The sequence below is a fragment of the Macaca thibetana genome, chromosome 20 (genome assembly GCF_024542745.1).
Source record: "Macaca thibetana thibetana isolate TM-01 chromosome 20, ASM2454274v1, whole genome shotgun sequence".
Lineage (NCBI taxonomy): Eukaryota > Metazoa > Chordata > Mammalia > Primates > Cercopithecidae > Macaca > Macaca thibetana.
This window is the reverse complement of record NC_065597.1, coordinates 60283492-60300897: the sequence shown is the minus strand read 5'-3', so window position 1 is coordinate 60300897 and position 17406 is coordinate 60283492. Positions and strand designations below refer to the sequence as shown.

General features: G+C 43.6%; 1 protein-coding gene across 2 annotated transcripts in view; it reads right to left on the bottom strand.

Moving 5' to 3' along the window:
• Positions 1-8009: 8009 nt before the first annotated feature.
• Positions 8010-17406, bottom strand: part of CEP20 (centrosomal protein 20) — a 345441-nt gene continuing 336044 nt past the window's right edge. For both annotated transcript variants that reach the window (XM_050774119.1, XM_050774120.1), the window contains 2 exons: positions 16022-16158; positions 8010-9795 (listed from right to left, as the gene is read on the bottom strand). In XM_050774119.1, the coding sequence (XP_050630076.1) occupies positions 9719-9795; positions 16022-16158 (214 nt within the window). In that variant the 3' untranslated portion in view covers positions 8010-9718. The remainder of the gene's footprint in view (positions 9796-16021; positions 16159-17406) is intronic.

The window sequence follows — 17406 nt, the reverse complement described above, 5'->3', positions numbered from 1 at the left end:
GGGCAAGTCACTTCACTTCTCTGAGCCTTGGTGTCCGCAGCTGCAAAATGTGGGGAGGCGGTGGCGGTGATCATTACGTAATTTACAAGGTGCGAGTGTCAAGATTCAAGGATAAAGTGGGTGCGCCCCCAGAGTCTGCGAGTTCCCTTCTACAACTGCCCCTCCCCAAGGATTCCTCGCCTAAAATTGCACTCCCTGTCTCTCTCTCTCCGCGCCACTCTCCTCTGCCCCGTGTTGGTCCCAGTCTGTGTGTGACTGACGCTGTCTCTCCATCAGTCTCTGTCGCTGTGTCTCTGCCACTGTCTCTGCATGTCTGTCCCTCTGATCATTGCTGTCTCTCGCTCTATCTTTTGTCTCTGTCCCTCTCACTGTTAGGTCTGTCGATGTCGCCCTCGTGTCTCACCCTGTCTCTGGTCTCTATGTCTCTTGCTCTCCATCCCTCCCGCGTGTCTCACTCCTATCTCTGTGCGATCTCTCTCTCTTTCTCTGTTCCCCCGGCTCTCCGTCTTCTCCCCGTCCCTCTCCCCTCCTGTCCACGCACGCACACACAGGCCATAAAAGGAAGTCGAGGCGGTGGGCTGGCCCCACGCCAGGCCGGGGACCCGCGGGCAGCCCGGGCTCTCCGCTCCCCGCGCGGCACCGGCTTCTCCGAGGTTCCCGGGCCGGGCCGAGCCGGTCCCCCTCCCCGGGCGCGGCGGGAGCGGCGGGCGGGAGACAACCCAAAAAGGGCAGGCGCGGACTCCTTCCTGCAGGAATTCCCAGCTCCGCATACCAGCTCGGGGCTGCCCGCTCCCCCTGACTAAATATGGTGCCGAGAGGCCTCCCTGCTCCCCGGCGTCGGGGGAGGGGGCCCTTCACGCAGCCACGGGCGGCAGTCGCCCCGCTGGGCGCGAAGGGGACCCCTCTGCTTCGGGCAGGCCCGGAAGGGGGCAGCCCCCAGTCCCACGTGGATTTCTGCTGCTTCAGGCCAGAGGGTTTGGAGAAGGGGTTAAAGTTGGGCAGACCCCTCCTGGATTTTGTACTTGGCGCAGGCCCTTATTCTACAATCCCTCTTCCTGCAATCAGGTGGAGGGGCTGAGGGCGAGGGGCGTGCGGGCGGGGTGGGGGGGGTGGCTTCATTAATACCCCCATTTTGCAGGTGAGAAAATTGAGTCCCCGCAGGGGTAAAGGGATTTGCCCAAGCTCTCACTGGGACAGTCATGGATTGGTGCTGGCACTGGAACTTTTCTGATGACGACATTCACTTCCAGAAAGGAGACATTGAAGGGAAGTGTCCAGGCAGACTGGACTTGAGGCCCAGGGCATGTCTTTGAGAATGGATGTCTGGCTTTGAATCTGCCAGTGCTGCTTTCTATCTATTTGACCGTGGGCAAGTAACTTTGCCTCTCCATGCCTCAGTTTCCCTACCTGTACGATGGGAAGAACATCAGCTACTTCCTGGCCTTTTTGTAAGCAGTCCTTGAGATGATCCATGTAAAATGAACACTGTGCACTGCTTCATGTTAGCTGCTGTTATTGGTAACAAACGTGAAACCAACTAGAGTTGCACCAGGCCTCGGGATACAATGAGAGCACTCTTTCCCTGCAGGCTCCCAGGTCCCTCTGGAAAGTTCTGCATCTCAGACCCTCTTGGGTCCTTCTTCATCCTTCCAGCATCAAGCTCACCTGGTTTTCACCCTGGAAACTCCTGAGCCTGGCCCTTGCCCTGCAAGGGGCCTAGATCAGAGAGTCAAGAACAGCCTGCATTCAGCTGGCGGGGAAAGTGAGGGGTAAAGCTCTACGGAAAATGATGAATGAGCTGCTCCCCACATGCTTTTAACATCTACGCTGTAAAAGGAGTGGAAATCGTCCCTGCATCAGCCCAGAAATGATATAGAGCAGAGAAGTAATGGAAGGGGGAAAATTGAAGTCAACCATCCCCTTCCCATCCTGGAAAGAGAATGCAGGGCAGGCCATCGGAATCTAATTTGCTGGCCCGAAGTAAAAAGTGGCATTAATACTAGAGGCATGAACACTGTACTTCCAAAGGGTTCCATTTGATTTTTTAAATAACTTGTTGGTAACTTTTAAAAGAGAATAATTATAATGTGATTAACAATTGGAGACTTTGTAACAAACACTCAGTTTTACTTCATTCTCTCGCCTACCCCTTATCTAACAACCCTTTATTAAAAATTAAAGTAGGCAGCCGGGAGTAGTGGCTCACGCCTGTAATCCCAGCAATTTGGGAAGCCAAAGTGGGTGAATCACTTGAAGTCAGGAGTTCAAGACCAGCCTAGCCAACATGGTGAAACCCCCATTTCTACTAAAAATACAAAAATTAGCTGGGCGTGGTGGTGCACACCTGTAGTCCCAGCTACTTGGGAGGCTGAGGTAGGATAACTGCTTGAACACAGGAGTCAGAGGTTGCAGTGAGCTGAGATTGTTCCATAGAACTCCAGCCTGGGAGCCTGGGTGACAGAGCAAGACTCCATCTCAAAAACAAACAAACAAACTAAAGTAGCCAAGGCCAGGCATGGTGGCTCACACCTGTAATCCTAGCACTTTGGGAGGCCAAGGCAGGAGGATTGCTTGAGCTCAAGAGTTTGAGACCAGCCTGGGAAACATAGTGAGACCCTGTCTCTACAAAAAATACAAAAATTAGCCATGTGTGGTGGTGGGTACCTGTAATCCCAGCTCCTTTGGAGGCTGAGGTGGGAGGATCACTTGAGCCTGGGAGGCAGAGGTTGCAGTGAGCTGAGACTGTGCCACTATACTCCAGCCTGGGTGGCAGAGTGAGACCCTATCTTGAAAAAAACCTTTTTTTTTTTTTTTAAGTAGCCAGCCTGGGCAACGTGGTGAGATCCTATCTCTATAAATAAATAAATAGCAGCTGGGTGTGGTGTAGCCTGCAGTTCTAGCTACTAGGGAGGCTGAGGTAGGAGGATCTCTTGAACCTGGAAGGTTGAAACTGCAGTGAACTATAGTGAACTATGATTGCACCACCGCACTCTAGCCTGGGCGACAGAGCAAGACCTTGTCTGTAAAAAATAAGGTACGTACTTTAATCCCCTCCCTACCCCCATTTTACTGTGGAGAATCTCGGTTTGGAGAGGTTAAATAACACAGCAGTGGTAGAACAGGAATTCCAACCCAAGTCTTTCTGGCACAGTCCATAGTAGACAGAAGTCTGAGTTTTTTAAACCCAGATCTCTTCAGCACCAACCAAGCAGCTTTGGGATTGTCAGTAAACCTCTTTGAGCCCATTTTCTCAAGGAAAAGCAAAGATGATCAGATTCTTTGCCTCAAGTACCTTTCTGATTGTTAAATATGACAGCACTTATGAAGGCCTTTACGAACTATCTCAGACCTTTCTGGTACACTCTGGAAGCAGGCAGGGACAGTATGTCACCTAACAGTCATTCAATAGATATCTGTCCAATGCATGAAGTTCTGATGTTTGAATCTTCAAAAGTGCGTTGTTATCATTCGATCAGATGCCTCTGTTTTATTTCTCATGGCTCAAAAGGTCAGTTCTTTTAAGATGGAGGAGGCAATAGTCACTTTTTAAAATGTCACTTTGACTGAGTGCTGTCAAGTAATTTTCCTTGGCATATCTTTTTTTGTGACGGGCTGTTTAATGGGAGTTTCCATGAATTCATGAAACAAGACGGCCAAGGGGAAATTTCTCTCTTACAGTCTTTTTTTGCTGTTGGCCTAAAAATAAAGCCCCAAAGTGGCTGGGCACGCCTGTAATCCCAGCACTTTGAGAGGCTGCAGTGGAAGGATCGCTTGAGCCCAGGAGTTCGAGACCAGCTTAGGCAACATAGCAAGATCCCTGTCTCTATAAAATAATAATAATAATAATTAGTTGGACACGACGGTGTGTGTCTGTAGTCCCAACTAGAGAGTGAAGTACGAGGATTGTTTGAGCCCCGGAGTTTGAGGCTGCAGTGAACTGTGATCATACCAGTGCACTCCAGCCTGGGCAACAGAACAAGACCCTGTCTCAACAAAACAAAACAAAACAAAACAAAATCATGAGGTATGATCCCCTCCAATTTTTAGGAACATTGAAGATTGGGTCTGAGTGTGTTTTACTCCTGCATGTGCCTCAAGATTTAATATTTTTTGGCCGGGCACAGTGGCTTACACCTGTAATCCCAGCAGTTTGGGAGGCCATGGTGGGTGCAACACTTGAGGTCAGGAGTTCGAGACCAGCCTGGCCAACATGGTAAAACCCTGTCACTACTAAAAATACAAAAATTAGCCCGGTGTGGTGGTGCACGCCTGTAGTCCCAGCTACTCGGGAGGCTGAGACAGGAGAATTGCTTGAACCTGGGAGGTGGAGGTTGCAGTGGGCCAAGATCACACCATTGCACTCCAGCCTGGGCTACAGAGAGAGGCTCCATCTCAAAAAAAAAGAAGAAGATTTAAAAATTTTAAAGCATTATCAGCCCAAGCATATAGAGACAACTAGATCTGGCCCAAGAGCTGTGAATAAAGGAACATCGTTCGTGACCACAAGCACGACCACGCTCCAACTCTTGCACGAAAGTACTTTGTTTCACCCATGATGGCCCCCACGATGAACCTCACAGTTCTCCCGACACTAGATGGCATTGCACAGTAACCTGCAATGGTCTTTCCTTCATCATCAATTTCCAACTCTGATATCACGATTTGCTGGGTGACATTCCTGATAGATTCTCTATGTCTATCAGGAAGGGTCCTAAAACTCTCAATAAAAGTAGTTCTACAGGTTTCTAAAAAATGAAACACACCGGGCATGGGCATGGTCACTCACGCCTGTAATTCTAGCACTTTGGGAGGCTGAGGTGGATCTCCTGAGGTCAGGAGTTTGAGACCAGCCTGGCCAACATGGCGCAACCCCATCTCTACTAAAAGTACAAAAATTAGCCGGGCACGGTGGTGGGCGCCTGTAATCCCAGCTACTCGGGAGGCTGAGGTGGGAGAATTGCTTGAACCTGGGAGGCAGAGGTTGCAGTGAGCCAAGATCATGCCATTGCACTCCAGCCTGGGCAACAAGAGTGAGACACCGTCTCAATAAAAACAAACAAACAAACAAAAACAAAAACAAACACACTCTTACCATATAATCCAGAAAATTCTTCTTAGGATTTGCCCAAAAGAGTTGAAAACTTTTGTCTATACAAAAACCTGCACGCACATGAAGTTTATAACGGCTTTACTCAGTATCGCCAAAAGTTGGAAGCAGCCAAGACGTCCCTCAGTAGGTGAATGGATAAATAACAATGGAATGTTATTCAGCGCTAAAAAGAAATGAGCTATCAAGGCAAGAAAAGATGAATGAAAATTACAGCTGGGCATTGTGGCTGACGCCTGTAATCCCAGCACTTTGGGAGACCAAGGCAGGCAGATCAGCTGAGGTGAGGAGTTCGAGACCAGCCTGGCCAACATGGTGAAACCCTGTCTCTACTAAAAATACAAAAATTAACCAGGTGTGGTGGTGGGCACCTGTAATCCCAATTACTTGGGGGGCTGAGGCAGGAGAAACACTTGAATGAGGGAGGTGGAGGTTACCATGAGCCGAGATCATACCACTGCACTCCAGCCTGAGTGACAGAGCGAGACTCTGTCTTAAAAAAAAAAAAAAAAAAGACATGAAGAAAACTTAAATGCCTGTTGCTAAGGGAAAGATGTCAATCTGAAAAGGCCACATACTGTATGATTCCAACTATACGACATTCTGGAAAAGACAGGAATAAGTGGAGTAGAGAGGATTTTTTTAGGGCAGTGACATTCCTCTGTATGATACTAAAATGGTGAATACATGTCATTAGACATCTGTCCAAAACCACGGAATGTGCAGACAGTCCTCAACTTACAATGGTTAAACTTACGATTTTTCAACTTTATGAAGGTGGGAAAATGGGGCATTCAGTAGAAACCGTACTTTGAATACCTACAAAACCATGTTTTTTCACTTTCAATACAGTATTCAATAAATTACATGGTCAACACTTTATTATAAAATGGAATTTGTGTTAGATAATTTTGCCCAACTGTAGGCTAATCTAAGTGACCTGAACACATGTTAAGTAGGCTTGGCTAAGCTATGATGCTCGGTAGGTGAGGTGTATTAAATGCTTTTTGGGCTGGGCATGGTGGCTCACATCTGTAATCCCAGTACTTTGTGAGGCTAAGATGGGCAGATCACTTGAACTCAGGAGTTCGAGACCAGCCTGGGCCACATAGTGAGATCCCATCCCTACAAAAAATACAAAAATTCACCAGGTGTGGTAGCATGTGCCTATAGTCTCAGCTACTCAGGAGGCTGAGGCGGAAGGATCGCTTGAGTCTGGGAGGCGGAGGTTGCAGGGAGAACATCGCGCAACTGCACTGCAGCCCGGGTGCTAGAGACCTTACCCAATCAATCAATGAATCAATGAACTTTGACTTATTTTCAACTTGATAGTGTTATTGAGACGCAACCCCATGAGTCAAAGAGCATCTGTACAACACCAAGAGTGAACCCTAATGTAACTATGGACTTTTTGTGATGATGATGTGTCAAAATAGGTTCACCCATTGGAATGAATACATGATGAATACATGAATACATGGAATGAATACTCGATGCAGGATCTTGACAGTGGGAGAAGCTAGACATGCATGGGTGCAAGGGGCAGACAGGAGTTCTGTGCTTCCAGTCAATCTAGCCATGAACCTAAAACTGCTCTGAAAAACGAAAGTCTACTTTTTTTTCAGACAAGAGTCTCAGTCACCCAGGTTGGAGTGCAATGGCGTGATCTCGGCTCACTGCAACCTCGGCCTCCTGGGTTCAAGCGATTCTCCTGCCTCAGCCTCCCCAGTAGCTGGGATTACAGGCGCACGCCACCACGCCTGGCTAAGTTTGTTATTTTTAGTAGAGATAGGGTTTTGCCATGTTGGTCAGTTTGAACTCCTGACCTCAGGTGATACGCCTGCCTTCGCCTTCCAAAGTGCTGGGATTACAGGCGTGAGCCACCGCGACCAGCCTAAAGGTAACTGTTTTTGAGACGGAATTTCGCTCTTGTTGCCCAGGCTGGAGTGCAATGGTACGATCTTGGCTCACTGCAACCCCTGCCTCCAGGGTTCAAGTGATTCTCCTGTCTCAGCCTCCCGAGTAGCTGGGATTACAGGCGCCCACCACCACACCCAGATAATTCTTTGATTTTTAGTAGAGACGGGGTTTCATCATATTGGTCAGGCTGGTCTCAAACTCCTGACCTCAGGTGATCCGCCCGCTTCGGCCTCCCAAAGTGCTGGGATTACAGGCGTGAGCCACTGCGCCCGGCCAGTAGTTTTATTTCACTTCTATTTTTAAAAGATTGCTGAATACCACGCAATCCTCGAATCGTGGTTGTTACCAAAAAATCAAGTACCAAGTGGCTGGGAAGCATTGTCCCAAATGCCTTTAAAGGCATATTCTCACAAATGTTCATCTTTCATGTACACTTGGTTTTAAAAGAACACATCAAATTCTACATAATCATAAAGGTATGTGAGTGATATACAAATGTGTTCTTGCACATCATTATAAGGCTATTAGTTTGTTCTATGCAAGCATATATGCTAAGCTTAAATTTATCTCCTTCAAAAGCCACCTCTGCTCCTGCTATGAGGTTTTAGATCACCCAAGTCGTATACTTCCTAAATCCCTCTTCAGTTCCCATTCCCAACCTGTTTTTGTGTAAATCCAAGTTTTCTCCTAAAACTTCTCTAGCAACTCTAGAAGATAACTTCTCCCAACAATTCCAAGAAACCCACGAGTAAGGTACTTAATATAACACATTTGTAAGAAGAGTTGGCTTGTCCTCTGCGCTTTTTCTTCCTTCCTATAAACATGTGCAGACGGCAGGAAAGTCCCCCGGCCCCCACCCCTCAATGGCGAAGCTTCTGAAAATCCCAACGGACAGCCTGGCAGCCATCTCCAATCATTCTTTTGTTTTTGATGTGGGTCTTTTGATGAGAGAACAGTGATATAAACACCCTTTGCACCAAAGTGACTTATTTTTTTTTTTATTACATGATACATTGAAAGTATAAAAAGTTGCCTCAGTACAAATTACAGAATAATGCATACAAAAGTGCTATGGACTACATGTGACAATTCTGTTTAACTTCCATCTTGATGATTTTATATCAGTATCCAAAATTATATACTCCGGCATTTTTTCCAAATCTAGTCTTACATGATTGCAATTCCTGAGGTAAACTAAGTGCCTACTGCCAACATCCTTGGACGAAAACCAAGTCCCCCGGGAGAATTCAGATATTTATATTCGCACATACAATACAACGGAATTCATCATTGTAATCAGATATTACAGATTTAAAACTGGAAAATGGACTCTTGCAATACTTCTGCATCCATATATAATTTTACCAACAGGGCCTCTTGAAATGTTGTGTATAGTTTAAGTGGATTTCATTAATAAGCTTCTGCATTTAGATAAAAATTCTTGGCTAAGCTGTAAGAAGTGAACACTGACTAGCATCGTCAAACAGAAAATCAAAAGTTTCAACAATTTGCAAAGCAGCACAGAATTGACATCCTAAAGAGGGTGTCAATTTTGCTAACTACAGCTCTTACCACTCCTCTCCATGGAAAACCTTTAAGCAAATGTTGTCAGTGTACAGGTGCGCAGGCAAAATTTAGTTCTGAATACACCATCGAACTTTTGCCAATCAGGAGCTGTCTACCATCATAGTCAGCTGTTTTCAATGAAATGAGCCTGTGGACACTACACTATAAAAACTTCCTTAATAAATATCAAAGTAGTGTATTAGAGATAGCACATACTACTTTTCTATCCCAAGAATAGAAACTGATGTTTGATAAGCGTTTCAGAGCCCAAACGAGTTGGGGGCTGGCCCTCTTCTGGCTCATGTGTGATTGCACAACCCAGGGCCACACGGAGGTTAAACAATGCCATCTTTGAAAAATCACTTTCTGGTATTTCCCCCAAAGCCTGTCTCTTCATGCTTACTTCACATTCTTTATCTAATAAAATAAACTCTTTGTTTTCTTTACAGAAAAATTATTACAGCAAACTTACTTCCCCTCTACCTTTTAATTAAATCTTCCAGTAAGCGAAAATAGTCTAAGGAAAGAAAAAGTATGTTGTTGCCTATTGAAAAGGTAATACAAAGCCCTTTCATTTCCTTATAAACTTTAAGGGCCTTTACAATACTTCCTAAAGGGCTGGGCTCGGTGGCTCACGCCTGTAATCCCAGCACTTTGGGAGGCTGAGGCATGCAGATCACTTGAGGTCAGGAGTTCGAGACCAGCCTGGCAAGCATGGTGAAACCCCATCTCTAGTAAAAATACAAAAACTAGTCCGGTGTGGTGGCACAGGCCTGTTGTCCCAGCTACATGGGAGGCTGAGGCAGGAGAATCACTTGAATCTGGGAGGCGGAGATTGCAGTGAGCTGAGATCATGCCACTGCACTCCAGCCTGGGTGACAGAGCGAGACTCTGCCTCAAGAAACAAAAAATACTTCCTAAAAACAATACTTCTTTTTTTCAAGTCAAATCCAATAAGCTAGATGACAGAGTTAGCTTTTATTCACAAATGTAGTTAAACATGAGGGGTGTATTGTAGAAAGTCAAATTTCTACAAATATTAATGGTGCATTTTGGTGACACTGGAACAATAAATAAGTTATTTAATAATACAATTTTAAGATAAAAGATACCCCAAACAAAGCATTATCTGTTTACTGCCTGAGAAACATGAAGATCTTCAATGTTAGTACTTTTCCGCTCCTCCTTTCTTAGGTGCTCATCTGAAATGCACAGAAACCAATGTTAATACTTATCCTAAGTCAAAACAGGCAGATAGGTAGACACAGCTACAAACAGTTTAGGATGTTACATATTCAATATTCCATGAGTTCTTTAGATGGTTTAGGACAATGAAAAAAACTCATTATTTTTTAAACACTATTGAAGAAATCAGAGGCCAGGTGTGGTGGCTCAGGCCTGTAATCCTAGCACTTTGGGAGGCCGAGGTGGGTGGATTACCTGAGGTCTCAAGAGTTACAGACTAGTCTGGCCAACATGGTGAAACCCTGTCTCTCCTAAAAATACAAAAATTAGTCAGTCATGATGGCAGGTGCCTATAATCCCAGCTACTCAGGAGGCTGAGGCAGGAGAATCGCTGGAACCCGGGAGGTGGAAGTTGCAGTGAGCCAAGATCGTGCCATTGCACTCCAGCCTGGGGGACAAGAGTGGAACTCGGTCTCAGAAAAAAACACAAAAAAGAAATCAGAAATGTCTGGCATTAGGGACTCTAATTATTCAAAAGTGTTTCTTGACTTTTTTTTTAGTACAACCTGCAGTAAACCCATGCCTAAGTAGTTACAAACCTCTCTCTTACATGTAAGGAATGAAATTTGCAAGAAAGGACAAGGTGTTCAATCAGCATTTTGAGGGTTGCCAAAGCTCTTCAATTACAACACAATGAAAAGCACTTCAAATAGGATTGCCTGAGGTCAGGAGTTAGAGACCCCGTCTCTACTAAAAATACAAAAATTAGCCAGGCATGGTGGCGGGCGCCTATAATCCCAGCTACTCGGGAGGCTGACGCAGGAGAATCGCTTGAACCCAGGAAGTGGAGGTTGTAGTGAGCTGAAATCGTGCCACTGCACTCCAGCCTGGGCGACAGAGCGAGACTCTGTCTTGAAAAAAAAAAAAAAAAAAAAAAAGAATGTGGAGACTTAATATCCTAATGCAACAAAAATGCAATGCAAAAACTAGATTCCTGAGAATATATGAACCCCAAACACTTTCTACCACTGACAAAACATCTTTCTTGCAACAATTTTGGTAATAGGAAAAAATATACACACAAATTTAGATAAACTGCTAGAAAATGCGATTTTATCACCATAACACCTACTGGATTTTCTAATTCTACAATGTGATTATACACACGCTTTATTAGTTCTCAGCTGATTATTCTCAGTGCCAATACTACTTTAAGGGTCTGAATAACAGATGGAACTCTCTCTTCCTTTATTTTAGGTAACTTTGCTGGACAGAAATAAATTAACAATTTCCTCAGAAGGCAACAATTTTAGGTCTTCTAGAAAAGTGTTATAAAAAATAAAGTCTATTATGCTTGATAGATGTGCAATAAAGTTAAGCTGGTGATTGTCTCTATTATAAAAATCTGGTCATTCATTTACAATAAAAATCTTCCTCAGGCATGTAGTCCCAGCTGTAGTCCCAGCTACTTGGGAGGCTGAGGTGGGAGGATCACCTGGGCCTGTGAGGTCAAGGCTGCAGAGAGCCATGATTGTGTCACTGCACTCCAGCCTGGGTGACAGAGTGAGACCCTATCTCTTAAAAACAAAAAAAGGAAAAAAAAAAGTGTGTGTGTGTGTGTGTGTGTATATATATATATATATATAAAATTTACTGAATAGCAAAAACTACTTTGCCTCCGAGATTACAAGCACTAACAGCAGCAGTACAAATGCATTGGCTGTCATTTCAAATGTGGGTGTGCCTACATAAACCCTCTTCATTTTTTTTTCAGCACTGAAAACTTGGATGAGAGAAGCACTTTTTCATCTTGGCATGACTTGGACTTACTTCTTTCTTTCCTTTTTTTTTTGAGATGGAGTCTCGCTCTGTTGCCTAGGCTGGAGTACAGAGGCGCAATCTCTACTCACTGCAACCTCTGCCTCCCGGGTTCAAGCGATTCTCCTGCCTCAGCCTCCTAAGTAGCTGGGACTACAGGTGCACACCATCACATCCAGCTAATTTTTGTATTTTTAGTAGAGACGGGGTTTCACTTGGCTAGGCTTGTCTCGAACTCCTAACCTCAGGTGATCCACCCACCTCAGCCTCCTAAGGTGCTGGGATTATAGGGGTGAGCTGCCGTGGCCTGGCCTGAACTTTCAAATAAAAGCCAATTTAGTTTCAGGGTTTGATATTTCCGTTGAATGAGCTTCTGTGGAGATAAGGTGCTGTGATGTAGAGAATAAGGATTTTAGTATCTTCACAACCTTTTCAATGCTGTCAAATAAGAGTTCTGGAGACAGTGAGCTAGAGTTGAGAAAGTAAATGGAATGCTTAAGTGTGTTACTGAAACGATGCAATTTTGGCTGACAACTTTCAAGGCACTACACAAAGAGGTTGTGTCAAAAAAATTTTTGATGACCAAGAAAATAATGTGCAAAATCATTGTTCTTTCCCAATTCATTCAGCAGTCATCCTCATTTCTGAGCTGTCTACAGAGCTTTCCACAGAACAGGCACGCAAGGTGGCTTTACTGACTTGAACTCGACTCTGATGTTCCTGGCACTTTAGTGGTGTAGGGGGCGTGTGTCTGTGTGTCTCTTTCCCTCCCTCCCTCCAGCCCTATGGTGTATGCGTAATCTACCGCTTTCATCTCAAAAGAACAGAAACTGGTTAGGAAATAGTGTTCTTTATAACTTTCTTACTAGTCATGAGCCGTGAGTATTAACGAGGCTGATTATGAAACTTAAAAACCAGAAAGTTATTTCTCAAGTGGTTATTTTTCTTTACAGGACTGATAGTATTAATGACTTGGGGTTGCTGTGTTAAGAAGTGTTAAGGTGTACAATATCCACTGGTGACAACTGAACTCAGAAACCCATATTGTCATATATTCTTCGTAAGCATATAGACTGATAACGCCTTTTTGGAGGGGAATTAGACAATATCTACTACATTTTTAAATATGCATATCCTTTGAACCAACAACTCTACTTTAGGCATCCACACAAGAGAAACGTATAGACAAAGATACAATGTTACATCACAATACTGTAATGTGTGGACAATACTTAAATGTGTGGACAAAGTACAACCTTACATCAAAATACTGTAAAAGCAAAATATTTAAAACTACATTAAGAGTGATTATAAGGTGGGAGACTAGCCTGGGCAACATGATAAGACCCTGACTGCAAAAAATTTAAAAATAAGCGAGGTGTGGTGGTGCGCCCCTATAGTCCTGGCTACTTGGGATGCTGATGTGGAAAGACTGAGCCAAGGAGTTTGAGGCTACAGTGAGCCATGATTGTGCCACTGCACTCCAACCTGGATGACAGAGTAAGACCTCATCTCTAAAATTAAAAAAAGGATGATTATAACAATACTCTGGAATATGAAACAAAGTTAAAAATGAGATCTACATGTATCAACAAGTGAAAAAAAGCAAATTACAGGATAATGTGCACCATAACAATGCATACATATTTAAATACACAGAAATGAGTCCTGAAGGGGCTGGGCATGGGCAGGTGCAGTGGCTCACGCCTGTAATCCCAGTACCTTGGGAGGCCAAGGTGGGTGGATCGCCTGAGATCATGAGTTGGAGACCAGCCTGGCCAACACAGTGAAACCCCATCTCTACTAAAAATACAAAAATTAGGGTGGGTGTGGTAGCACATGCTTTCAGTCCCAGCTACTTGGGAGGCAGGAGAATCGCTTGAAACTGGGAGGCGGAGGTTGCAGTGAGCGAGATAGTGCTATTGCACTCCAGCCGGGGTGACAGAGTGAGAGTCCATCTAAAATAAAAATAAAAATAAAATAAATAAAATAAAATAGAAATGAGTCCCAAAGAACACCCTGCAAACTGCTAACAGGGATACCTTCTATAAAAAGGGAGAATTGAGGAGTTAGGGAGAGGCAAGAAAGAAAAAAGGAAAATTAAAGGGAACTTTTTACTATTTAAAAAATTTAGGCCGGGCGCGGTGGCTCAAGCCTGTAATCCCAGCACTTTGGGAGGCCGAGACGGGCGGATCACGAGGTCAGGAGATCGAGACCATCCTGGCTAACACGGTGAAACCCCGTCTCTATTAAGAAATACAAAAAACTAGCCGGGCGAGGTGGCGGGCGCCTGTAGTCCCAGTTACTCGGGAGGCTGAGGCCGGAGAATGGCGTAAACCCGGGAGGCGGAGCTTGCAGTGAGCTGAGATCCGGCCACTGCACTCCAGCCTGGGTGACAGAGCGAGACTCCGTCTCAAAAAAAAAAAAAAAAAAAAAAAAAAAAAAAAAAAAAAAAATTTAGAGATTTACTCATGTACTTGCCCAATTAATGTTTTATTTTGCTCATTAAATACTTGCCAATTAGTAGGCAGTAATGTCAGTTCCTTACCCATCCCTAAGAAGAGAATTTGGAAAACTTCTCCATAATCTACATGTGGAAAGGTATACGGGAATAGCAATCAAATGTGCTGATTCTGCTACTAATTATCTGCTATAGGCCTCAGATGAGTTACTTAACCTCTTAGTATTGGAACCTTCTTAAGGTTTTCTCAACTGTAAAATAAGTAGGTGGGAATGACTTATTTCCCAACGTTCCATCCAGTTCAGAATTCTAAGATATATAGAAAGATATCTCCTAGTGCAGTCAGAAACCACCTCCAAAAGAGGTTATCCTGATTCACTGTTGACTTTCAGACCTCAAGAGACACCAAACATCTAACACGGTCACTACTGGTCATAGCAGTTTAGGAAACTACAAAGGCAATCCACATTTTAGGCATTTCCTAAAAGTTTGTGTCAACATTCAAGATTTACATTTATTCTGATAATTGGCAGCCTAAACCCCACCTTTAACTGTCCTTAAAAATCGATCAGCTCTCGGCTGGGTGCGGTGGCTCACGCTTGTAATCCCAGCACTTTGGGAGGCTGAGGCAGATAGATCACGAGGTCAGGAGATCAAGATCATCCTGACTAACACGGTGAAACCCTGTCTCTACAAAAAATACAAAAAATTAGCTGGGTGTGGTGGTGGGCGCCTGTAGTCCCAGTTACTCGGAAGGCTGAGGCAGGGGAATGGAGTGAACCCAGGAGGCAGAGCTTGCAGTGAGACGAGATCATGCCACTGCACTCCAGCCTGGGCAACAGAGCGAGACTCCATCTCAAAAAAAAAAAAAAAAAAGTCGATCAGCTCTCTACCACAACTGCAAACACTGAGCTATAACCCGCTCATTTCAAATGGTGAAAATGGGATCCCATTGCTGGGATAATCAAAATGAGGGCCAGGTACAGGCTCATGCCTGTAACCCCAACACTCTGAGAGGCCGTGGTGGGAAATCACTTAAGACCCAGTTCAAGACCAGCCCAGTGAACATAGTGAGACTTCCATCTCTACAAAAGTTAAAAATTAGCTGGGTATGGTGCCTGAAGTCCTAGCTACTTGGGAGGACGAGGCAAGAAGGTGAGAGGATTGCTTGAGCCCCGCAGTTCAAGGTTACGGTGAGCTATGATCGCACCACTGCACTCTAGTCGGGCGACAGAGTGAGACCCTGTCTCAAAAAAATACATAAAAATTTAAAAGCTACTAAAAGCTCATTTAAAACACAGGCAATCTGAAAGAAATGTGGGCCATTCTCCTAAGAATCTGTAACTTGTAGGTAACTTCCACTCTAACATAAACAGTGTCCTAAAAATGCAAATGACTTCTCTATCTGTATTTAGCAATCTTACCTTTTATTTTGCAGTCATGGAGAGGAAAAAAAAAAAGATTACTTAATAAAAAGCTATTTATTCAGTATACTAAGGATCTAAGCTGCTCCAAAGACTAAGAATTTACATGAAAATTGGAGTTTTCAATACTTTTTTTTTTTAAATTTAATTAATGTAATTTTTTAATTAAAAAAAAAAGAGAGATGGGGTTTCACCATGTCACTTAGGCTAGTCTCAAACTCCTGGCCTCAAGCAATCCACCTGCCTTGGCATCCCAAAGTGCTGGGATTACAGGCATGAGCTACGGTGCCTGGCCCGGAGTTTTCAATACTTCTATAAAGAAATTACATCTAAGAATTCTGCCCAGTTATGCCTCCCACCCTTCCCTGCCCAAGATTCTTTCCAAAAAGCATTGTTTCTTGGAGTAACACAGGCTAACCATATTAGATATAAGCAGAATTAAACTATGACTCAAAAGCTCAGTAAAGACTCCAAAGAAAAATATATAGGAAGAAAATATATTTGCTGACCGCTAAATGATGTATCTCAGAAAACTCATACCCATTGGCTTTCTTCTACTAGGGTGTCTGCCAAGACTTGGGTCTGAAGGCTGAAGTGAAGGCCCTTTCAGAAATGTATTCTGCATGCCATCCTTAGTTCCACGCAAGAAATGGGCTAAAATCCCATATAAAAGAGGTCTATAGCAGGAAGAAAACAAAACAAAACCAAAAGTAACCAATCTGCGTGAACAGGAAAAACTTAAAACATTTATTCTTTAAAAGGTAATCTCTGACATCAAAATGACCAAGTGATTCACTAGACTTGAAAAAGCTGCATGATTATTATCCAAACTGCAAACTGTTCGTACTTTTGAATTTCAGAGTACCACTTAATTTCACGACAATTTTAAAACCCAGAGAAAACATGTTAACAACTTAAATTTCATCTACACTGAAATATAATTTCTATTAATCCACAGGAATTTATCTTTTAAACTCCAAAGTCCAGTTGACTATTTCCCAACACCTAACCCCATCTAATACACAACAGGTATTCAATAAACACCTCTTGATTAATAAGTCCTTGCCCTGAAAAAGTCTTAGGTCCTGAGAGCCAGGTGACCTGGGTTCAAATCCTGGCTTTGCCATTTGCTAGCTGTGGGACTCTGTAAGATTCTTAACCTCTCCAGCCTCATAAGTGTTTCTTCCTTTACAAATTAGGATAAGCACCATCCCTCCCTTACAGGGCTGTTATGCACTAAATGAGTTAATAAATGTCAAGTGTTTTTTACTGTGCCTGGCACATATGAAATAGTACGTAAATGTTAGCTCCTGTGTAGCTAACATTTATTTAGATTAATATTTATATTACCTAACATTTTAGAATCTTCTTTATAGTTTACAGAACACATACCTCTTCTCTTCTGATCCTCATCATGTAATGTCAAAATCATCAACTGCAATTTATAAAGGAGAAAACCACAGCCAGGAGATTTGCTAGATTCCCTCAGACAGTAAATAAAGTTTACCCTTGAACCCCAAATCCCATATTCTTTTCCTTACAATGTGCTGCCTGGGGGTTTCTATTAGTACTCTTGCATAAAGGAAAGCTGCTCTGCTGACAATAAAGAGTGGTACAACAGAAATGTTTTCCTTTGTTTCCAATCTCATATTTGAAAATATAATTAAAAGGATTTAATCTTTTTTATTTTTAATTTTTGTGGGTACATAGCAGGTGTATATATTTGTGGGGAGGATTTATTTTTTGAGATATGTATCTGTTTACTAGCTGGTATAATGGTTTACAGTATGACATTCCCTTCTCATTGCCCTCCCTTTGAGTGTGAGCTGAACTCACTTCTAATTGGCAGAAGGCTGACTTCAGAGGTCATGTGGTAATGGTATTGCAGCTTCCTCCTTGCTTTCTCTCTTGGATTGCTGCCTTTG